The 23,893-nt window shown below is 62.3% G+C and overlaps 1 protein-coding gene across 2 annotated transcripts; it reads right to left on the bottom strand.

Annotated features, from left to right (window-relative positions):
• Positions 1 to 2,941: 2,941 nt before the first annotated feature.
• On the bottom strand, positions 2,942 to 20,975 carry ADSS1 (adenylosuccinate synthase 1). Of its 2 annotated transcripts, none has more exons than XM_032482814.1 (13): positions 20,689 to 20,975; positions 13,770 to 13,872; positions 11,168 to 11,230; positions 10,538 to 10,588; positions 10,228 to 10,294; positions 9,135 to 9,242; positions 8,953 to 9,034; positions 8,212 to 8,338; positions 7,529 to 7,683; positions 6,651 to 6,775; positions 4,869 to 4,966; positions 3,450 to 3,570; positions 2,942 to 3,351 (listed from the first exon to the last, which is right to left on the bottom strand). In XM_032482814.1, the coding sequence occupies exons 1-13, from the start codon at positions 20,878 to 20,880 to the stop codon at positions 3,246 to 3,248; spliced, it is 1,398 nt and encodes a 465-aa protein (XP_032338705.1). In that variant the 5' UTR covers positions 20,881 to 20,975; the 3' UTR covers positions 2,942 to 3,245. The 2 variants fall into 2 exon arrangements, with proteins under 2 accessions (XP_032338705.1, XP_032338707.1); XM_032482816.1 differs by having other exon boundaries at positions 3,421 to 3,570; positions 20,689 to 20,973.
• Between the last annotated feature and the right edge of the window lie 2,918 nt (positions 20,976 to 23,893).

Here is a 23,893-nt window from a genome sequence, read left to right as displayed (position 1 = left end):
GAGAGACGGCCACAACTCCGCCAATGAAAGACCACATCTAACTCCCAGTTTCCACCAACAGACTCGGCTTATAACAGCCCCTCCCAACCACCCCCCTTCTCTCTATAAAGGAGTTTCCTCTTTGTTCTCCAGGCTTGCTGTGGTTCACCCTAGATGGCATGTCTCAAATTACAATTCTTTGCTATTCCCAAATAAATCCGTTTTGCTGGTCTGTTTTACTGTTTCAGGCCAACAAGTTACAATGAAAGTGTACATCTTATGTCAATTATGTTGTATGTAAACTCTCTCTCAATATGTTTATGTCAGTTATATCTCACTAAACCTTGGGGAAAAGTTAATTACCTCCTTAAAGACCCTACCTCCAAATACAGTCACGTTCGGAGGTACTGGGAGTTGAGACTTCAACATACCGATTTTAAGGGGACACAGTTGAGCCTTAGTAGGTGCAAAGCTCTGCACTAGGCCCGTAGGGATGGTGTTGAGCAGAGCCAACAGGGTCCTCGCCCTCTGGTGAGACAAATGTCACAAAAGGGGACGTTTAGGGGGCTATGGAAGCAAAGTAAGGAGACCTGCCCTGCCTGGGGCTGGGGGGGATCCCCAGGAAAACTGGCTGGCAGGCACCAAACTCATGGAAAGCTTCTGCGTTATAACATCATTTGACCTTAGAAAGATGGACATTCTAGAAGTGAATATACATTGGGTGAGGAAGGAACACACTTTGTTTTCCAGCGAGAAGCTCAGCAAACTTCCCTTCCGGCAAATGCTTAAGGAGACGCTGGCAGGAAACGTCTTCATCAAGGTGTTCCATCACAGCTGCCTCAGGGCTGTGAACCTTTGGTTAATCATGGTCTCAGCTGTTCCACCGTTGTGGAATGTGGTTGTATTGCTTCTTGTAACTTTTAGCTTGGGGTAGAATTTACTTAGAGTGAAGGTGTGAGTATTTAGCCCAGAGGAATGCCCAGACGGTCGTCGGCGAAGTGTAAGTCCTACCCGCTGCCGCTGTGTCCCAGCTGCGCGGGGGGGCCCCCCTTCACCGCACCCCCCCCCTCGCAGACGGACCATCACTTGCTCTGCTTTACATCCCTGTGTCCCTCCTTGCTGTCCTGGAGCCTCATGTGCTCAGCTCATCCTGCACGTGCACCTCGGCATCTGTGCCTCTCCACACGCCAACTCTGAGACCGTCCATCGCCTGGCACCCCTCAGCGGTCCGTTCATTCTGTTACTGAACGTATTCCATGTGAGGATGGACCACAGTTTCTTTACCTGCCACTGGACACTGCTGTGGTGAAGGCACCTGCTCTGAGCAGCCTTGCATAAGGCTTTTCCTGGACTTCTGTGCTCATTTGTTGTGGGTCGGTGCCTCGGAGTAAAATGGCTTGGTGGGAGGGTAGGTGGACAGCGAACTTCTAAGGAAACTGGCAGCTCTCCAAAGTGCTTGGAAGAAAACATGCTCCATCTGCACAGGGGCCGTGTCACTGGGCCCAAGCAGAGAGAGCCCCTGATTATCATTACGCAGACTCTCACAACTCTGGCGCTCCGGCCAAGGGGGCTGTCTGCCCTAACCCGCCCCACAGAGGACAGAGCCTCCTGTCCCTGAGCCACAGGAGAGTGAGGAAGCTGGCGGCAGGGGAGAACTATTTCTCCTCTACGCTGGTGTCTTTTCACCCTATAGAACACCAGCAGATACTCAGAGACATTGCCTGGGGTCGCCTCCCCGAGCTTTCATCCAGAGACGGAAGGTAAAGGCAATGGGCATCTGAGTGGGAGATGCAGCAGGTTCCACAAAACACAGCGGCTTTTTTTCTTTTGCAGCTTTCTAGTTTAAATTGTGGGTCTACCTTGCAAAGCCAGGCGTGTAGCTTTTTATGCAGAATGAAATGGTTTCTCTTTTGAAAAATGCACACTCTAATTTGCTGCCCAAAGCCTGCATCTTCCTGTGGCAGCAAGACTGGTCCAGCTGGTGGTCCCAGGTGAAGCACAGGCCGCCGGGAGGCAGGGAGGACAGCTGGGGCCCAGTGGCACTGCGAGGGTGGCTGCTCTTTGCCTAGGAACTCACCTGCCTTGGGGCTCTCTCCTTCAGTCTCTCCTGCTCTATCATGGGAGGAAGGAATTCTCGGGAAACCCAAAGATCAGTTTCTGCTCGTGTTTCTCACCCAACACAGCTGGTCCACGTTGTGTTCTCCTGACTTCTTTCAAAGGGCTGAAGGCTGTTCTGGGCACTGTTTGGAAAATTTTGCTAGTGTGTGTGAAGTGACGCACCCAGTATGTGGCCTGCTGACCCAATACACTGTCACATGGGTTCAGGACTCCACGGTGTGAGCCGGTGAGATCAGACCCTATGGAACCTTCTGGGGCCAGCGGAGTTAATGGGAAGCAAGCCAAGTCGGACCTTGTGTGACTGCAGTGAGCCCAGCTGACGTTCTCAGCTCCAAAAAGCGAGGATTTAAGCCTGGTGGATGCTGGGTCTCTCTGTGTGTCTAATTCCTTCTCTCTCTGAACTGGCATCAAAAAACCAGTTACTTTGCTGAACTTACTCCAAACTCTGCTGTTGAAGGCAGAGCTGCTGAAGGCAGCTACACAGTTGCTGGGAGAGAGCAGACCCCAGCTGGTTCTCAGCGGCTTCGGCCAGCGAAGAAGTGGCTTCTCAGTCCAGGGGACTTGGAGGGCTGAGGGCAGACTGTGTCCTGGTAACACGGACAGGGCGGCTGTCTGGGCTCAGGCCCCTAGAGCTAATCTGCTGAAGTGTTCAGTTTGGGGAAACGTGTTTGACGCCCGTGATCCCTCTTCCCCGGGGCTGGTGCCACTTAGTTGTCTGAGCACACAACGGCCCGGCTTCGGAGCACCAAGACCGTGTGTCGCCCAGGCTGCTGAGGCAGCAAGGTGTCAGGGGCGCCCTTCAGTGTTTAAAAGCCGAAACAACAAGGACACAGTCAGAACAAAACAGGCACTGACCGCTACTGTCAGCGGCTGTTGGGTTTGTTTATTGCCAGACGCCTCCAGTCGGACACACAACCACATGACAACTCAGGTGCCGTAAAAGCTCTCTGTTCAGAGCCCTCTGTCTCACTTTAAATAGGAGGGTTTTTAAAAATGTAGACAATGCTGGCTCTCAGATGCTTAGAGTAGAAAGCAGCGGTGGAGCTGAAGGCTTAAAGAGAATTAGAAAAGTACAGAATGTTATTTTCATGTTTCCTTGTTTATGGCGTTGGTTCTGCCAGCCGAGGAAGGGGCACCAGTGTGGCCATCTATGTGGGGATGGGGACCTGCTGTGTCCTGCTGGATTCAGCTCTGTCTTCGTCTAAAACAGCTGGATCATCGAATCTCTTGACTTGCCGACACCAACCCATTTCACTGAAAGGGAAAGCAGAGGTTCAGACCAGGGCGCGGCGGGGAGAGGGAGGGCGGCCGGGGTGCACCCACCTGCCACTCCGACATGGTTCTCCACGAACCGGATGTAGCTCTGGGCCTGCGGGGGGAGGTCTTCCCACTTCCTGGCGCCCGTGGTGTCTGCCTTCCACCCAGGCAGTGTTTCATATTCCACCTCCACCTTCTGCAGTATCTCCTGGTTAGCTGGGGGAGCACACGGGGTGGGGGTGAACAGTGTCCTGCACACGTCCGCTCGGTCACGGCCTCGGGACCCCTGCCTGGGGTTGGCTTGCCCCGGGGGTCAGTGGCGAGCAAGGCAAGCTGCCCTGCTTGGTTCTCGCTGGCCAAGGGGTGGTTCTCAGTCACTGGCTGCAGCCCTTCAAGACCAGGGGACACAGCCACCCTGGACATGGACTCACTACGTGCTTTGCTAGGGTGTCCATGGGTGACTGAGCTAAGGAGCTCTGAGGACTCTGCTTGGAAGTTCTAAGGGATCTAGGACCCTGAAGGGTCTATGCCCTCCTCCCCAGGGCAGGACGCCACTTGGCCGGGACCCCAGGGCTCACAGCAGAGACCAACAACCCATCGTTGTCAAAAGATGCCACAATGAGCTGTCCACTGCAAGAATCCTGGACGTGTTCCAAGTCTGAACGCGCCCCTGGGGTCACACCACACTCCTGCTGCGCCCCCTCAAAGGTCAGGGTCAGTTGGGCTGCAGGACACCGGCCAAAAGGACACACCGGGCTCCCACAGCCATGTGGTGCTGGTGGGTGTCCACACACGTGCGGGGGCGGCAGGTGAAGGGCAGCTCGCCCATGGCCGCCCACGGAGGTGGGGTCAAAATATGACCCCTGTCCAGATGCACAAGTCACTATGAAATCCAGGAAAACAGCACTGCCTTTATGCTTTTTAAAAGAAGTTTGCTTTTTGGGGAGGGTATAGCTCAAGTGGCAGAGTGCATGCTTAGCATGCACAAAGTGCTGGGTTCAATCCCCAGTACTGCCTCTAAAAATAAATAGATAAACCTAATTACCCACCCCCTGAAACAGGAATCTAGTTACAGTGTAGGTGGTAGAACTCTAGTTAGATTGTAAACAGTCTCACCAAAAAAACGCATGTTTTCTTAAATCAGAAGTCATCTTCCCACTTGCCCAGAGCTCTGATTGTCCATAGCCCACATCTGCTGTCTCAGGTGAGCCCCCAGGGCTCCCGGGAGGGGGGCCTTGACCCCCAGCTGCCGGAAGGCCTCGCAGAGTCCCCGGGGTCAGGCGTGGCCCTCCAAGTCCCTCTGAGCCCTTTCCAAACTGTGGGAAGCCCTGCAGCTGCCCTGGGCCAGGCCTCCCGTCGGGCGAGAGCCTGTGACAAACGTCTTCCAGACCTGCTCCTGCCCTCGGAATCAACGTGCAGACCCTTCCCCTCGCCACCAGAAACCACGGGCCATGTGTGCTCCCAAGCCCAGCGGCGAGGCGACCCAGGGGCAGCAGAGCCGCCCAGGCACGGACCTGGGAAGTAGGGGATGCGCTTCCCGCTCAGCTTGTATGAGATGCCGACTTTGATCTCGTCCAGGGCATCCAGGATGTCCAGCTTCGTTAAGGCCAGCCTGTCCAAAATCAAAGAGAAGCCGAGATGTGGTCAGCTATGCAGCTGCTTCCTCTGCCTGGTCTCCACCCCTCGCTTCTCCTCTATTTGCCAAGAACAGAAAAGGAAGGTTAAAAAGGCCGCCGACAGCCAGGCATCCCTGCCCTCCTCACCTCACGCCCCATGGGGACTCTGATCCCATGACCTTGGCCTTTCTGCCCTCCTCACGGCCACGTGTAGGGTCTCAGTGCCCATTCATGCCCCTCCGCCCCATGGAGACCCCGTGACTGTGCACAGACCACAGGTGCCCACGGCAGGATCTTCCGCGCGCCATCCACCCAGCACCCGGGAGAAGCTGGGGTCATGTACGTTCCTTTTCTTCCCTCCCCTCCCCGCCGCTCGGCAAGGCCTGAAAGCCACCTCTGGAGGGGTCCCTGTGCTTCCCGGCCCATGGGGGCCGGTGTACATGGTGCCCTTGCCCGGTCCGGAGCTCGCCCATGGCCTTGTGGCCTCCTGAGGCTGCATTCTCTGTTTTGCACACAAGGACTGAGGGTCAAGGACCTCAGACACTGTGTCCTCAGCCACTTCATCCCTCTGCCTCCTGTGGAGGGACAGCTCTGCACGCACTGAGCATGGCTGTGGCTTATCTGCGTGCCACACAATTTTGGTAACAAATGTGCACCTGGAACCATGGCCCGTCTTTATGAGGGGGAAGCAGCAAGCTCCCCATGAGAAGGTCTGAGTTGCCTGACCCGTGACCATCACCAGGAGGAAGCCCGGCTACCCAGTCAGTCCCAGAAGCAGCGTGGGGGCCCCCCGCCTCCCCAGCTGGGACACCACTTTCGGGATTCCCGCTGACATGAGGAGGGGCGCTCCCACTCCCGGGGCCCTCAGGGTCATCCTGTCCGCAGCCATGCAGACCAGGGCTGCAGAGGGGGGCGGCCTGTGGAGCTCCCGCTGTGGGGCTGTAAACCAGGCTGGCTGTTCTCTGGGTCCAGCCCGAGCCGCGCCCCCACTGCGGCCACCCTGAGGGGTCTCAGGGCTTCAGGGGCGGCCTTTCCTGCTGGGGGTGTGTGTTGTACCTGTCTTCCGAGCCCAGTGTCACCTGGTGGTTCAGGGGAAATGGAATGATGGCATTTGGCGCTGGCACAGCGGGGAGATGGTGCCCCCAGCCAGTGGGCCTGTCGGGGTCTCAGAGCTCAGAGTGGCCTCCTTTAGCACTTGGTCACCCGCTGTGTTGGGACAGCATCTCCCCTCCCCTCCCTGTGGGCCCAGACCTGCACCCTAACAGACCAGAGGCCCACTCAGCAGAGGGCGTTGGGCCCGTGAGGACAAGTGTAGGCCCTCTGCTTTGGGCACTGAACCCTGGGTCCAGATGAACTATTTTAACGTCCTACAGGTGCCAAGACACCCTCTGGCTTTCATGAAGTCACCTTCCCTGCCTGTGCTCAGGACCAGACATGGTGCCAGGCCACAGGGCTGGCTTTGATGTGCCCTGGTTGGGCCCCCACGTCACCCCCACTGTGGCCCCGCAGTGTGGAAGGGTCTACCTCTGGTGACAGCCCCCTGCGTGGGGAGATGGTGGCACTGAGCCCGATGCCCAGCCCTGCTTGCTTCTGCAGGGTCCGGGGAGTCAGGGCGGGACCCCGGGGTGGACGGACCCCAGATGGGTGCGCAGTAGCACGTGTGCCAGAGTGGCGGCTTACGCGGTGAATCCGTTGACCATGTGGGCGTATCTCAGGATCATCAGGTCCAACCAGCCGCAGCGCCTCTTCCGGCCAGTGGTCACGCCCCACTCGTGGCCGCGGCTCTGCAGCAGGTCCCCGATCTCCTGCGTGGAGACAGAGCAGGCCCGATGCTGCACGGAAGGGAGCCTGTGCCCGGCCCAACCAACTCTCAGCGCTTCTCTGCGGCCCCCCCGCCCCCACATCCCTGCGGAGCCCCGTGCCTGCTTCTCTGCTCCCTCGTCCCTGGAGCAGCTGCCCCAGCAGCCTCTCCCCCGGGCAGGGCCTTGCTGACCAGCGCCTCCTCCTGGGCCTGGAGGACGAGGCACAGCCTGGCTCACACACGTGCAGGCAGGTGAGGGCAGAGGGGCCCGGCCTTGCACTGCAGCCTTGGGCAAGGTGTGTGTTCATTTCTCAGGGTCCCTATCCTTGTACACCCTGCCCCATTAAAGCCTCCAGGCACTTCCTTTCCCTCTCCAGCCCTCACACACCTCTCCAGACACAAAGGCACAAGGCCAGGTAAGGAGGAAGGCCAGTGGTGTCCTGAGCTTCCAGAAACACCTGTGAGGCTGGAGAGCATGCTTGCTGGATGAGGCTGTTTCTAGCCCTGCTGTATCGGCTGGGACTGAAACCCAGACCAGCCAAAGCCCCCCAAGGGCAGAGGTGGCCTGTGCCCCCAAGGATGAGGCCGAGAGGAGGCTCTCCGTGTCCTCCCTGAGCCGAGGAGCCCGACATGGACACTCATGCGGTGCCACTGGAGCCTGCAGCCTCTGGCATCTCCCCTGGCTCCACCACTGGATGCCCGCCTGCCCGCTCCCCGCCGTGGGCCCCACAGGATCCCACCAGGGCTGGGGACTCACGTTGATCTGCTCGGTGGGGAAGGCCCCGATGCCCACGCGAGTGGTGTAGGCCTTCACCACACCGTAGACTTCGCCTATGTTCTGGGGGGGGATGCCCAGACCGGTGCACACGCCTCCCACTGTGCAGTTGGATGACGTCACAAAGGGGTAGGTCCCTGCGAGACAGAATTGGTCAGGCCACCATCCCTGCAGATCACCCCAGCCCAGGGGAGCCTCTCGGCAGAGGGCGGTTCAGCCCACCATGTCCCCTCCATGGGTTTCCAGGGCCAGCAGTCTGAGGGACCACCCTGGGGGTGTAGCTGGCACAAGGTGCTATGTGTACAGGCTGGGGGGTTAGGGGAGGAAGAAGGTCACTTGGGCTTGGACAAGGTTGGGGGGAATCTTTCTGGCCTGTGGCCACCATGTGACCCCAATGCTGGTGTGTCCCCAGGTCGGGGACCAGATGGACAAAAGCCCACATGGGGCAGTTGGGGCTCCTCAGCCCCGGGCTGTTCCCTCTAAACCTCCATCCCTCATCTTGAGCTCAGCCTCTCTCTTCCCCTCCTGGAAGTTAGGAAAATGAGGGCAGTACGACCATTTCCTGGGTGCGGATGACAGTGTGGCTGTGGGAGGTGGCCCTACCACACCTGTCTCCCCAGCACACATGAAAGAGAGGGTCCATGGGGATTGGGCCCTGGACATACCAAAGTCAATGTCTAGGAGGGCTGCATTGGCACCTTCCACGAGAATTTTCTTGGGGGGGCCGTGGAGCGCCTCGTACATAAAGTAAACACCGTCTCGGACCATGGGTCGGATCCGCTCGGCAAAGCCCTGGGAGAAGGGGTGAGGATGCGGGAACCCGGGCGTCCACCCACTTCTGGCCTCCTCCCCACTGCCCCTCCTTCCAGCAAATTCCTGCCCATCAAGGCGCCTGGTCTGTAACTATCGCTAGCCGTCCATCCCTGTCCACATTCACAGCCCCAGACAAGGGCTGGAGGAGCTAGGTCCCACCTTTGGAAACTTCCAGAAGGGCTCTGCAGTGACACCCTCCCGTCTCCTGCCTGTCCTGTCCCCGTAAGAGTGAGCTGGGCCAGCTTTACCTCCTGCCCCAGACAGATGGGGTAGGCCTCTGTCCCACCCTGCAAGTCCTGGGCTGTTTCCCCAGAAAGGACGGGAAGGGTCAGACCGAGCAGGTGAGCCCGGGCCTCCTAGAAGACCACCCTGACCACGGCTGGTCAGGGGCTCACACAGGAGGCCCGTGACCCCCAAGCTTGAACACCCCATAATAATGCCCGAAACGAGTGTGGTCCATGAGCGTTCACGGACATCAGATGAGATGCTCCGCGCCCCCGGCCCTCCCCCACAGCCCTATGGCACTGGGCCCCAGCTCCCTGACCTCCCTGCCCACTGCGGCGCCCCGCCCCCTCGCGGCGCCCCCACTCTACCTTCAGCCTTTTGAGTTGACCTTCCACGTCTATCTCCAAAGTGGGGAACATGCACTGGTGCTGATGGGCCAAGTTCTTGAATCTGTGGAAGTGACAATGACTGTGACCCCTCGTCCCCGCCTGGATCCCTGCGCCCTCCTCACGAGCCAGTCTCCCCCTTGGGCCGCGGGCGTTTCAGGTACCGGCTGGAAAATTCGTCAAAGTCCGATAGGAGGTCGCAGATGCGGAGGCCTGTGCGGGCCGCTTTGGATGAGTAAGCTGGGCCGATCCCCTTCCTGGTGGTGCCGATGCTGAAAGACAGCCGCGGGGCCGTCAGCACGGGACGCCCTGGCCAGCCCTGGGCACCCTGAGCCGCCTCGCGCCTCAGTTTTCACCCCTATGATCAGAGGCTGAGCTGGGTGACATCTGAGGCGCCCTCCCAGCACCAGTGCCCAGGAGTCTGGGACGGCCCTGAGAGCCGCCGGACTCCTCTAACAGCCAGCGCTCAGGGCCGGGGGCCGCGTGGTGGCACATGCTCTTAGTCCCAGCCCCACCCCTCCCCCACCCCCTGGCCCCACTCTGAGGCCCAGTGCCCGGTGGTGCCCTCCTTGTCCCATCTGCCAGGCTCCCCCTTACCTGGCACTGAGGCCACTGCTCTGGCTGCCCGCTGCCTCCCCTGGGACTGGCACCCACAGTGCCCAACCTGTAGCCACTGCCCCCTGCAGCCCAGCCCAGGCTCAGCGAATGGGGAAGCTCAGCATGGCCACCTGCCTGTGGCCGAGCAGTGCGTGTACGCACGCGCGTGAGCGTGTGTGTACCCGTGTATGAACATGCAGGGGTGTGAATCGTGCGGTGCAGGCACACGGGCGTGTGCGTACACGTGTGTGCACACATGTGTGAGAGGATGCTTGTCCGCTTCACTCCTGTCCCTCCGTGAGAACCTGTTCCTGGCACATCCTAATAAGTATCTCTGGAGAACCAGGGAAAGGCCACTGAGTGCTGGTGGGCAGGATGTGGCACTGTGGCCGCGCTGTGGCCGCGCATGTGGTCAAGGCTGGCCTGCGATTCCAGCAGTGGCGGTGGACGTGGCAAGTGACAGCCGGGTACTCCTGGGGCGGCAGCTGGGGACGACGGTGCAGTCCCGGGACAGGCGGCTCACTTGGGCTTCAGGCCTGGGGAGGCCCGGGGTGGACCAACAGACGCCGTTCTCAGGGGCTCTGAGAGGACGCACCTGCCCCACCCGACACGCCCAGTGCCCTGGTGGGCAGACTGCGAGCCAGCGGAGAAGATACTCACTTCTTCCCCTCCTGGGCCTGCCGCTGCACCTCCTGGAGCCCGTCCACTGCCTGGTGAAAATCGAACACTGCCCAGCAGGGGAGGGTGCCGCGAGTGGGAGAGACAGGCCAGTCACAGGGACTCGCCCACCACACACTGGGGCCTCTGGGGACAAGCTGGCCTCCCCCCCGGGACTCAGGTTCCCCATCTGCCAGTGGAGGCAGTGAGCCCGGCCCAGCGCCCCCGGGAGCCCTTGGAGCGGGCCTGGTGGAGCCACAGGCCACAGCGAGGGCCACTCATCCACCAGCAGGCAGGCCAGCCTGAAACTCACCGAGGTGGGCGCGGTCAGAGATAATGAGTCTCTTCTCCCAGTCTTTCAGGCCTGTGGACACACAGCCCGTGGTCACCACAGGCCACACAGTCACTTCAGGTGCACAGCGCCACCCCTCACCTTGTGGCCTCTCCCTTTGCCAGGGTCCTGGGCCCTCTCCCCTGGGGGACATAGACCCTGGCACCTGGCCAGTAGCCTCGGTCACTGCCTTGCCTGCCACCGCCACCCCCCGAGGAACCCCCAGGAGCCACATCCTTCCCTGAAGGCTTGGTCGGTCCACTGGTCCCCCATGTCAGCTGGACCTTGGGGTCCCCTGGGAGCCTTGTCAAATTCCAGGGTCCAGGGGTTCTTCCTGGATTGCCTGAGTCTACATCTCCCAGTGCCAGCTGTCCCCAGGGTCATGAGAACTCCCCTGTAACACTGAGGCTGTGGCCCGAAGCCAGAGTTTAGAGCCCGCTCTCTGCTTCTGAGCAAGGACCCGGCTTCCTGCACAGGTAGAGCCAGCGGGAAACCGCCTCGTCTGCCCATCTGATGCTGCCCTAGGGAGGGACCACACAGCAAGGCGCTGGCCAGCACGGCTGCTGGGGACACTCGCTCGTCCTGGACCGGGTGGGTCTCCAGGGGACACACCTTTCTTCTCGTTTTTTTCTGCTTCTTCGAACAAGCCTGGTAAGTGGACAACCACCCCGTTGCCTGCAACACAGACAGGAGACTGGACTGGATCATGGACTTTAGGGACTTAGGTTTAGAACAGCGTGGAATGGCACAGCGCTCAGTGGCTAAGACGGGAAGCAGCCCAGGCACCCGTCAACGTGAAGGGACAAAGCAGACGCAGTCCAGCCGCGTGGCAGGATGCTACTCGGCCTTAGCGAGGAAGGACATGCTGACACAGGCTGCAGCCTGCAGGAAGCTTGAGGACATCATATAAAGTGAAATAAGCCAGACGCTGAAGGACAGGGTCTGTTCCTCCCACTCACATGAGGCCCTAGAGGTGGCGGATTCCCGGACACAGAAAGCAGGATGCTGGGGCCAGGGGCTGAGGGAGGGAAAGGGGCAGTGAGTACTCAATGCAGACGGGGTTTCTGTTTAGGGAGATGAGAAGGTTCTGGAGATGGATGGCGGTGACGGCTGGGATGTGCTTATGGCTGCGGAACTGTACAGTTAAAAATGGCTGAATTTATGTAATGGAGATTTGATCACAAGAAAAAATGTTGAAAACAAAACAAAAACCACCATGAAGCATTTACAGAAGGCAGATCAGCAGTTGCTGGGTTGGGGAGGGAAGGAGGATTACCAACAAGTGACCCGGGGGAACGTCTCAGGATGGAATATTCTAGAACTGAATTGTGGTGATGGAGGTACAGTCGTGCCTTCACCGTGAGTGACTTTCATGGTTTGTAAATTACACCTCAAAGAAGCTGTTATGTTTTATTTAAGTGGCGTGGAAATGGGAAAGCAGGAGGTGCAGGGAAATGCAGCCTCCACCAGCTCCCAGGACCCAAGCACCACGTGAAACGGAAGGAGGTTTGCAGAGATGTCCTGCACAGGCAGAGACACAGGCCAGAGAAGGGAGGCACCTCCTCAAGGTCTCAGGCACGCGTCTGTGGCCCAGGCTAAAGCCGACGCTAGCCCCTTCCTCTTCTACCAAAAGCAGACGGCTGGGGACCACCACCACCTTCCTGGGGAGCCTGACCCCTGTGCTGCCCAGCTAGGGTTGGCCAAAGGAGACCGGACATTGGTCCAGATGGGAGTGACTCAGAGACTACGCAAGCCACACGGAGCACAAAAGGTCACCTAAATGCCACGAGTCCTGAAATGACTGCGAGGCAGGCCTGGGGGGTGACGCAGGCTGAGGGGCAGCTACGTGAGCGCCGGCGCGTCCTGCCCCTTGCTAAGTGGGCTGCCTGGGCGCCATCTGGCCAAGCTGGTGACTGCCAGCCTGGGCTCTGGCCGCCACCCCCAACCCACCCCACCTCTTTGGAGACAAGGCAGGGCACAGGTCAAACAGTGCCTCCTTGGCCTCACTTCCCACCGAGTGGGGCCCCAGACCCAGCAGAAAAGCCTTGTGCTCAGAAGCTTCCCGCAGCAGCTGGGCCACAGGTTCCCGGGGAACTGCTCTGTCCTCAGCCACTGCCGGGCCACGTCTGCCCCCACGGAGAAGGCTCTGGGCCACCCTCTCCTCCCGCTCAGCCTGACTGCACAGCCCCACGGCCTCTCTGCCAACACGCTCCTTCCTCTGCTCACGCACGGCTGGCCACACTGGGCCTCCGCTGGGCACACACCTGCCGGGCCACCCCTACTCCCGGCCGGGGAGGGGGCGCGGGCAGAAAGCCATGAGTGTGGCCCCGCTCGGCCGTGGAAAGAATGGGAGAGAACAGCACTAGAAGCCCCATGAGCGTGTCCACGGGGCCTGGCCAGGCCTGGGGCCCAGGAAGAGCTCCTGGGAGCCTGGGAGCGAGAGCTGGGGGCAGGATGGGCGTCGGGCCCGCCACAGAGAGAGACAGAGACTGACAGAGACAGGGAGAGAGTGAGGGAGGGGGGCAGCGGGGGGAGAGGAGGAGACAGAGACAGAGACAGAGGAGACAGAAAAGAGGAGACGGAGGGAGAGATCCCCACAGTTCTGGAGGCCTCACCTCTCTGGGCACGGAGACATTGGAGAGGGGGCGGGGCAGCGGAAGGGCAGTGGGAAGGGGCAGGGGGCAGGAGACTGCAGAGGGATCTGGGGGGGCCAGGAAAAGCAGAGCTTCCCCACACAGACTCCGCCTCCATCCACGAGGCTGGAAGCCAGGCCCGTCCCACACACACACACTCAGGGCAGGCACGCATGCAGACACCTACACACATCGTACGGACTCATACACACGCACACTCACCCACTCACCAGATGCACTCATGCGGCACATGCACGCGTGCACACTTGCACACCCACACGCTCGGGGAGTGCGAGAGCTCAGCAGAGCCTCCTGCACCTTCCCTCCGTCTGGGGCCCAGCCCTGCACGGCTCTGAGGACGGGCTTGGGGATCAGACACCTCTGCCAGGGCCCTGACTCAGGGCTGGTACCTCGAGCCTCCCGGCCCAGGGCCGAGGCCCCAGGTGAGCAGGTTACTCCCACACAAGCACTTGGGCAGGGCAGGGCCCAGGGCCCAGCCCGCACGTGGGCCCAGGATGGACATCGCCCTAGGCCTTTCCCACCCACACGCTGGGACCTGGGGCCGGGCGGGGCACACTCACCGATGAAGGACACGGCCTTGGTGTTGATGATGCCACTGGGCAGCAGGTGGAAGTCATACTCCTTGCCGTCCACCACCACCGTGTGGCCAGCGTTGTTGCCCCCCTGGGAACAGAGACTGGCTGAGTGCCAGGAGCTCCAGGACTTGGACCCTGCCTGGGAGGGCCTGCCAGGTGCCCAGCCTCACTGCAGGCAGCTCTAATGGCAGGCGCTCAGGAGCTGCCTCTAGGCTGCCTGGAGCGGCAGTTCTGTGCCCAGGGAGCACGAGATGCCATCCACGCTTGGACTTGGGGAGTCTGGGCCAGTGGTTGACTCTGACGCATGCCTGGGGTGCTGGGCCAGGGCCCTGCTTCTTGGGTGGGGTGCAGGGGACTGAATCTGAGATTGGGGCTGGCCCAAGCTGGTCCCAGTGCCCAGGACTGTCTCGGGGGCATGTGCTGATTCTCCAGGGAGGCTGGTTCAGTGTGGCCCGAAGCTGCAGACTCGCTCAAAGCCCTGCCCCGCCCATGAGTCCCTCTTGGGGTGTCCCTCCTCTGATGCAAGAATGAGGGGGCCCAATCCTCTGGGAAACAAACTCAGGACCCCACGGCCCCAGCTGCCACACAGCCTGAGCTCCATGGAGGCAGAGGGTGGGCCAGGCAGCACCACTGTTTTGGGGCCAGGTAAGGAGCCAGGGTGCCGGCACGGGCCATCAGCACCTTCCTCTTGGGCTGGTCCTGTGCAGCCCCACACCATCTAAGAATAAAAAAAAAAAGCCATTCTGAGGTCGGTACTGTTCTGGGGGATGCCCAGATGACAAGCTTCCCTTTTTTCTGAACTACTTGCCGTGGGTGGAGGCCGGTTGGGGTGAGTCAGGGGAGCCCGGGAAAGGTCCCACCTTCCAGTCCCAGTTCTGGCCACTAGAGGGCACTGTGGGCCCCAGGGCCGGGTGGAGGTGGGGCTGGGAGGTGGGCTGGCTGGACCCCAGTGCCTGGGCCTGCCCCGTCCCCAGAGTCCTGGAGCCCAGCCAGCCCCGCTTCTGGCTTGAACCTCCTACAGAAACCCAAGCTTATCTGTGAGGCCTCTCCATGGCTGGGCTTCTGCCCTCCACACCCCACGGTCCTCCTGCCTTGCAGAGGGGGTGATGGGCTGCTGGCTCAGAAGGCCTCACCCCTCTGCACAGGGCCTGGCAGGGTGAGTCTCCCTACACACGTGGCCTCTCCTTGCCCCACCCAGGCAGGCTGAACGAGGGCGGCCTCCTCCCGGCAGGGAGCACTGCCCCTTACGCTGGGTCTGGACAAGATTTACATCTCCCAGTTCCTCCATGGAAATAAGCTAGGCGGTGGGTCGGGGCTGGGGGCCCAGGCGCTCTCCCTCCTGGACCTCACTTCACACAGGGGTAAACTAAGAAGTGGGGCTGGAGTTGGACTTCCCCTTCACCAGGGCTCAGCCCCTGCGATCTGTACCCAGGCCCCGGATGGCCCTGCTGGAAACCAATTCCATGAGCCACCCAAGCAAGCCGCTAATAAAATGCACATCTGCAGGTCTGTCTGGCCTGATGTGGGGGCCTGCAGGGCTGAGGCAGCTTTGCCTCTAATAGACTCCTGGGGTCACCACGATCCTGCTGGGCAGCCCGGCTGCATGACCGTGCTGTCCCCACAGCTCAACCATCTCCGACAGCGGGCCTGCTGCCTCCCCAGGTGCCCTGAGCCAGGTGGCTGGCTGTTGGAACTGACCGACCCACAAGCTCTGAGTAAATGACAGGGGAGCAGGACAAAGGGGATGGTGGAGGGGACTGGGAGCCAAGGAGGGAGTGCCCCACGAGCTGGGTCAGGGGCGGCTCAGGATGGAGGCGGTGCTGGGGGGGCCAGGTGGGCTGCCGCTGAGGGAGACACAGGGGCTGCGGGAGGGAAGGGGGCGAAGGGAGCTGACGAAGTGGTGGGGAGGAGAGGCTGTGGGCTCAGGAATCGCCATGACGGACAGGCCTTGGGTTTGGGGGTCACGATGCTCCCTGGGAGACCCCCGTCTTTGTTCAGACCTCAACTCTGTACAGGTGCAGTGTGTCCCCCCACCCCATCCTCTGTTATGCTCACACCGAATCACAGCTACTGCAGGAGGGGCGGCCCCGGGGGCACGGCCTCCTCTGACAGCCCGGAACACAGGTCCTGAGAAGGGAATCTGCAGCAGAGCCCAGGCTAGACTGGGTGGCAGGCCGACTGCCTCCCTGCAGACGCTCTCCCCATATGCCAGGCATCACCCCACAGCTGTGTCCTGCTTGCCCTGGCCAGAGACCAAACAGCCCAGACACCCCGCCTCCCTCCCCCCTGCCCTCCAAGTGCCCAGTGCCAAGTCAGCTGGCCCGAGCGCACCCCCGCCTCTGTTTGGGGTAAACACAGGCACCCAGGAACAGACACAGGCAGGCCGTTGTGGGCCAGTGGGTGGCAGATGACCCCTGCCAGTAGCAGGGCCCAGGCAGCAGGCCACAGTCCACTCCCAGGGGTGTGAGCCAGCCCTGGACACTGAGCCCAGGGCCTGCTGACCTGCAGGGCACGCCTCCCAGCAGCTCTGCTGAGGTCCAGGTGACCCAGAGAGACCCTCGACTGCCCTCCCACAGGCCACATGCGGGCAGGCGCTGAAGTCGGGGCAGAACACTCCCCTGGCCTCCTAAGCCTCAGACCTGCTGCCGCCTGCTGTCTGAGGGCCCAGGGAGAGCTGCGTGAGCGGCTGTCAGGTGGGTGAGCAGCTCTGCCAGCAGTCCATGCAGGGCTTGACCTGGTTTGGAGAACTACTTGGAGGGGAAGTTTGTCCAGGGCCCCGGGCCCAGCCTGGCTGCCTCTGCAGGGCCTTTGCTCCAGGGCCGCGCTCAGCTTCCCTATCCCCAGGTGGGAAGGTTCTGGAGGCTCCGTATCCCAGACCCTGTCAGAATGAGCTGTCGCCGGCCTCATCCCACTTCTGTGCCAGTGGGGGACTGGCCAAGGTGGCAGGAACTGGGCCCAGAGGTGTCCTGGGTGTCAGCCTCTTGAGGCTCTGCCTGCCTGCAGTTTCTCCCCACCGTGATGGAACCTGGAGCCGGGCACAGTTCCGAGCCCCCAGGGACACTGAAGCCACCTGCCGCGGCCTGGCCGGTCACTCAAAGTCCCCTTGGATGCTCTTGTCAGCTGCCTCCCTGACAGCCGAGATCTAAGAAAGTGGACAGACATGGGAACGGGGCCAAGGCCAAGGCTTGCCCACTTGGGAATCTGACCAGCCCTGGACCTTCCCGCAGGTGTCTGGCCAGCCCAGCCTGCTGGGGACCAGAGAAGAGTGGATGTAGCAAGCAGAGAGGCTGAGTGCGGGGCCACAGCGTCTCAGAGGCTGTGAAGCCGCTCCGGCCCCCGGTGTGGTCCTGGCTGGGGTAGGAGGCCTCTGGGCGGCAGTGGCAGTGGCAGCGGCAGCAGCGGGTTTTATCAGGATCTCACACAACACACGGCCAGGGGCCTGGCTCTCAGGGCGGAGATGCTTCTGACCACACCCCCACCCTCGCCCAGGGTCCAGGCGAAACCTCGAAGTCCACCTATGCAGCCCTCACCTCCTACATGTCAGCCGGCAGGTTCCTGTCATTCATTCATTCAGTCATCCACCCCAAGCAGAGCTGCTCTGCCCTCTGAGGCACTGGCGTGAGGCCTGGAGGAAGCAGGGCGTGCACCCCAGGCTGGCACACAGGTCTCTCCTGCCCCGGGCAGACGCGCCCACAGCCACAAGGGGCCGCCAACCTCAGGGGGCCCTGCCCCTGGAGCCACTGCTGGGTGACCGTCAGAGGGTGCAGACGTGGAGGGGAGACTGCTTCTGGAAGCAACTCCCAGCACTTCCGGTCTCCCCACCCCAGAGGCCCCTGGGCCAGCCTGGGGTTCAAGGTGAGGCATTTCCTGGTCCTCTTCGCCCCAAGAAGAGGTCCCAGAGCACCAACAAGCCACAGGGCACGGCCCTTCTTGCAGGGAGGCCGCCGCGGGAGACGAGACACAGGAGCAGATGCTGCATATGGAGGGGAACCCGGCCCGGCGCCCTTGTGCTGAGCCGCCTCACTGCCGATGGAAGGAGGGGGACCTTAAATCCTAACCAGTGTGTGCTGAGGCCTCGGGATCCTGGGCAGGGGCCCAAAGCCTGACGAAGGAACCCTGGACACAGAGGGAGGGCTGGCACTGCGGGCCCTGCGGCAGGGGAGCCCGAGGCCACGATGGCCTGGCCAGGTGAGTGGGCTCTTAGGCTCCTATCTGGGCCACGGGGAGCAGGAAGGACGCTCAGCAGACACAGAAGGGAGCCCGGCCGAGGTGCAGGGACTCCCAGAAGGGCGGGCAGAGCCCCCGGCCTGAGGGCCGCGGGTCCACACAAGGCAGCAAAGAGGACGGTCTCGGGGGTCCTGCCGTGAAGCCGCAGCAGGGCCGTGGCCTGGGAGAGAGGACAGGCCTGGGGCGGAGGGAGGGCTGGCGGAGAGGGCGCGGGCGCAGTACCCGCTCAGGGAGCGGCTGTAGGGGGCGCTGCCCGGGGGATGGGCCCTCGAGGCACAGAAAACAGCAGGAGAGACTCAAGGTCTGAGACATCTCTGGATGGTGAGAAAGGTCTCGGGCGGCTGCTGGGGTGCACGCTGACCACGAGCCCCAAACCACTGAGATGGGAAAGCCACGAGGACGCTGCTGGATGGGCAGGCGGGTCTGCAGACCACTCCTGGGCAGGTGGGCAGTGAGTCCCAGTCAGCAAGGTGGCCGAAGGCCACGAGGGGGCTTCATCGGTGTATGGACGCTGGGACCGGAAGAGACAGGCCTGTTGGTGGTGGAGGGTCAGTGGGGCAAAACCACAGGTAGGGACCAGGACAGCCAGAGGGGGGTCACAGCTGCCACTCGGGATGGCCCCAGGCCCAGGTGACCCTTCCGGTCACTGGGGCTGGCTGGCTTCAGCTTTCTAGGCAGCCACCCAGATGGGACTCCAGCTCCCCCACCACTGGGTCCACTGCACGCGACTTGGCTGCTGGCTTCCCTCAGCGCCTGGGTCCCGAGCCCTGCCCAGCTCCTGGGGCCGTGGTGTGAAGGCCCTGACTGTGGGCTTCAAGCACAGGCATTCTAAAAGCAGCCTTCCCTGGGCCACAGGGCCGGACCCTCCCTGGCCCAGCCCTCGATGTCCAGTGCTGACACAAGGTGGTGCAGCCCATGTCAGGGCCCATGCATGTTGCTTATCCCAATTCCTCACCTTCTCTGGGCCTGCTTCCCTGCCTCACCTGTTTGTTCAAAGGCTGGAGGAGGGAAGGCACTGTGGGCCCCCAAGGCAGCCTGGAGTTCCTCCCACCACCCTGGAGAGCTGCGGCCTGAAGGTGGAGCTGTATCTGATTGCAGTTAGAGAAGTCGTATGGAGGAGAGGGTGCCCGGGAGGCCCCGTGGTTGGTGAGGGGGTTCCAACCAGCTCTGTCCTTGGTTCCTCCCATCAAAGGTTCTTACAAGCTATGGGAGTGGCCAGGGCCTGGCCTGCAGGTCCAGGTGGCAGAGCAGGGAGGGCCTAGTTCTAGAACCATCTCCATAGCCAGGGGAGACTGGCATCTTCAAGATGAGGGTTATCGAGATGGCCACAGACGGGCATGCGAGGCTGGCCAGAACTGGCTGGCTGCACGGAGGGAGGGCCGTGGGTGTCCCCGGAGCAGACAGGCCTGAGGAGGGGACGCCCTCTACCGGGGAGGGAGAGGAGTGGGCACGGAGCATGCGCCCAGCTGCAGGGTCCAGGGAGACGAGCGGGCTGGCTTGTTGTGGCTTAGGGCAGAGAGAGGATGGGAGACCTCCCACCAGCCCAGAAAGCATCTTCTAGGAATCCACCGTCTGTGTCGGGCAGGAGTGGGCCAGGTGGACCTTCCTTGAGCCCAGTGCGTTGGGCTCCTCTGGGAGTGCTGGAGCCCCAGCTCGCCTGGCGGGAGCTCAGGAATGAGGCCACAGAGCCAGGGAGGAGGAGCTCAGAGGGCATCCCTTCCACATTTTTGGCAACATTCCTGTGTGTGGCTGCAGACCCCAATGCATGCGCCCCACAGCTGGCCACTCTGTGCTCTGAGCTGTAAGTCAGCCCACAGGAGCAAGCGTGGCCTGGGGCCCGTGTGGGGGCAGTGCCCCGGAGGGAGTACCCAGTGGCGGTCAAAACAGACGGGGTGCTGAGAGCAGCCACAGCTGGCAGAAGCCCCGCCCCAGGCCCTCAGGGGACAAAGCCTGTGTCTGGCTTCCTAGGTGGCACTGCCAGGCACTGGGTCACCCTGGCCAGAAGTCCGAGGCCCCTCCCTCTCCTCCTTGTCCCTGGCCCGGCTGCCTTCAGGTCCTGGCCTGCTGTTCTGCCCCGGCCTCTGCCTCCTCTTGGCTGACCCCCCCCCCCCCACCAGGGCCACCGTCCCCTAGGCTCTCGGGCACTCAGCCTCCTCAGCATGCACGGACCCCATGCAATCAGCCAGCTCTATCCCAGACCAGACAGAATGAGGAACTGGGGGCCCTCAAACCACCCAGGAGCCCGGGTCCCTGCCCCCCGAACTGTGGAGGGCCCAAAGTCACAGGCATGGCACACCCCACCCCCTGAGGATCGGGTGTCTCCAACTCAGCGACTTGTATTCATAGCTCTGCCCCTGGCCCACTGCCCCGGGGGTGGGGCTGCTGGGAAAGGCGGGTCCCTGGGGGGCAGTGGGGGAGGGAAGCGTGTGCGCCCCTGAGTGGCAGGGGCTTGTGTGAGTGGGTGGTGTGTGCGGGTGAGGGGGTGGGGGAGGCGGCTGGGAAGGGTGTCGGGGTGGGAAGGAGTCCAGGAGGCGTGTCCGGGGAGGGCCGGAGGACGGGGAGGGCCGGAGGACGGGGAGGGCCGGAGGACAGGGAGGACAGGGTCCGTCTGGGTACGAAGGGAGGGGACGGGGGCTCGCTGGGCGGGTTGGGGAGGGACCCGGCGCCCGGCCCGCACCTGGCAGCGGCTGATGATGTCGGCGTCCGTGGCCAGCAGGTCCACCACCTTGCCTTTGCCCTCGTCCCCCCACTGCGCGCCGAGCACCACAGTCACCCGGGAGCCGGTCGTCGCCGCCTCGTGCTGCAGCCGCCCCCGCTTGACACCGCCCGCGCCGGGGGGCCGGTCGTTGGAGGCTCGGGTCCCCGACATGCTGGCTCGGCTCGTCCGCTGCGCTGGGCCGCCCGAGAGCCCGCCGCACCCGCGCGCCGCGCCATTAAAAGGAGCCGGCCCGGGGCGGGGGGCGGGGCCGGGGGCGGGCTCTCGGGCGCCGTGACGCGCCGCGGTGACCTCCGGGCCGCTGGGTCCCGCCTCCTGCCGCCACCCGGGAGCAGAGTGGGGCTGCGAGCCCTGCCGCGGGGCGCACGGGACGCTGGCGCGCTCCGGGGTCCCTCCGCGGGGCCAGACCCGGGGCGCTCGGGGAAGCCTCATGGGGGCTTCCGCGCTCGCCCTTCCCAAGGCGCGGCCTGGGCGCCGCGAACCCGCCCCGCCGGGCCCCGCCACGCCCAGGACCTCAGGGTCCCAGAAGCTGAGGGGGTCTCCTTCTTGGCGGGAGTGCTGTTGGGCAAAGGGGAGCTGCGTCTGTGCGCCCAGCCGCGAGGGTCTGCACAGTGGCTCGGGGTGCGCACCTGCCCCGCGCGGAACCCCGGGACTGGCGCGCACGCCCTCTGGTGGCCGCAGAAAGGACAGCTCCCCACCTCGCACTGCTCCCTCCCCTCACGCACACACTGGGGCAGTGTCTGGCACTGGGGCACGCCGGTTCCCAGCAGAAGGGTTCCATCCGGGTTCTCAGGGCTGAGTCCAGGGAGAAGGAACCAGTGCTGTCACCTGGCCGGGCAGGGGAGCAGCCAAGGATGCTCACCAGCCACAAAGGGCCGGGGTCTCCAAGAGGCCCCATACCAGACCTTTCCTGCCCCAGCCTGTGGAGGGACTGGGTGCCCAGAGAGGGGGTATCGCGGTCTGCTGGACTCTGCAGTTCCCAGCTGAGTGCACTGCCTGGCCCACCCTGCCAGACACAACCTAAGTACACTTGGGTGTGGACTTGGCTAGCCCTACTGGTCGGAGAAGGGACCAGGGATGAGCCCTCCGGGTGGGCGTGCCCCATTAGGTCCCGCCCCAGGGCTGGGAGTCGGTGCCCCTTGTTCCCTCCCTAGGGGGTCTCTCAGTGCAGAAGGTCCCGGTGCCTGCCCGCTGACTTCCAACCCAGGCTCAGAGAGCTGCTGAGCTGCTTGGGCTCCCAGGCCAGACACAGGGAGACCAGACCCTCCCTGGGAGGGAGGGGGTGGACAGTGGTCTTGTCACATACTCGTGTGTGTGACTGAATCAAGCCCCAGCACAGGAGTGCTCTGCGCAGCTGCCCCTCCTCCCACTCTCTTCTCCCTCCCCTGTCCTCCATCCCCCTGGCCTCCTGGCCGGAGCCCTGGCTCCGACCCTGGCTCCAGGTGGGTGGCTTGGCCCTTCTGTGCCCCAGTCCCTCTTCTGTCACACGAGGACACCGTGGGTTACAAGCAGGGGGACCTTTCCTCAATGACGTGATGGACTCAGGGTACAGTGGGCGGCGCCCCCCGCACTTCCCACTCCCCTGGCCACCAGCCTGGAATCGGCCGCAGAGGGGGCAGGAGGGCTGGGTGTGAGGCTCTGAAGCTTCCAGAGGCTGAGGAGGCTGAGGACGGCAGGGGGAGGTGGGGAACGGGGGGCGAACCGTGGGCCTGCAACCAGGGTGGTCTGTCAGACCGCAGGGTGGAGGGTTTCCGGGAGTCAGAGGGTGGGAGGGAATTTGGGGCAAGGGAGGCTGGCCGTGTAGCCGAGGAAGAGGCGGGACTGTAGCAGGAGGGACTGAGAGAGATGGAGATTTCTTGGTTTGCTTGTTTCCAGATGCAAGAGTCAAATCTTTGAATGTTATCAGGAGCCACATAGAGAGATTTGCTGGCGTCACATGCGATTGGGGGCGGGGTGCTTCCACCACTGGGCTGAAGTCCCCGGGCCGGGGCTGCCGGCTCTGAGCCTTTCCTGGGGGAGGCCCAGGGCTCTGGGCCAGCAGGTGTGAAGTGGAGGCTAGGGGGGGGGGGGGGCCAGGGAGACACCACGGGGGTTCAGTCTCCGCAGGGCCACATGCTGGCCGGGGCACCAGCTCCCGAAGCCCGGGTCTATAAATAGCCAGCAGGCCTGGGGTGGGGTGGGGCTTTTCTATAAACAGACCAGTCGCAGCCCAGCAGCTGCCCCCCCCCCCCCCCCCCCCCGCTGCTCACACGGCCCAGCCGGAATTAGAACAGCCCCCTGCCTGGCCCTGTTCACAGTGGGCCTGTCACCAAGGTGGGGGCAGTATAAGTTTCAGGGGGCTCACTGTGTGACCTGGGGTGGCCCACAGAGAGCACGCAGGCCTGGCCACCTGGGGTTATTACCCCTCTTTGGGGGCCACACCTCCCCACGGGGACCATGTCATACATGGCGCCCAGGACATGACACTGCCGATGCTCATGCCCTTGAAGCTGAAATGGTGCCCCACACGAATGAAAAGGGGTGCAGCTGCTTTGGAAAACAGTTTGGCAATTTCTTAAAAAGTTGAAAATAAACTTAGGACAGGCAACCGGATAAAGTGTGCTCTGTCCACAGAACGGCATATTACTCAGCAGTAAACAAGAGTGGAGTCCTGCCACACACTACGGTGGGGGGGGGGTGAACCTCGAAAACAGGCTAAATGCAACAAGCCAGTCCCCAAAGGCCACGTGTTGTCTGATTCTGTTTATATGAAATGTCCACGAAAAGCAAGTCCAGGGACAGAAGGCAGATTAGTGGCTGCCGGGGGTTGGGGGAGTGGCGGGGGGGGGGGGCGACTGAGGGACTTCAGGAGAGGATGGAAACATCCTAACACTGGGTCACAATGCCAAGCGCACAACCTTGTAAGTCTGCTGGAAGCGGTCGCTGGACTGTGCATACCCTTCCAGTGGGTTGGTTTTACGGGTGTGAATTGTACCCCCAGAGAGCCGTGCTGACCTCACCGCTGCCCCGGGGTCTGCCCATATTCCAGGTGTTCTGTGACACCCACCCCTCCCCCCACCCCTGCAGCCACCTACCTGCTCACGCAGCCACCCACCCATCCAACTGTCCATCATCCATCAGTCCACCCACCCACATCGTCACAGCTGTTGCATTCACACCACAGTCA

This window comes from Camelus ferus, chromosome 6 (genome assembly GCF_009834535.1).
Source record: "Camelus ferus isolate YT-003-E chromosome 6, BCGSAC_Cfer_1.0, whole genome shotgun sequence".
Classification (NCBI taxonomy): Eukaryota; Metazoa; Chordata; class Mammalia; order Artiodactyla; family Camelidae; genus Camelus; species Camelus ferus.
Note: the sequence above shows the minus strand (reverse complement) of the source record. Positions and strands in the feature narration are given on the sequence as shown.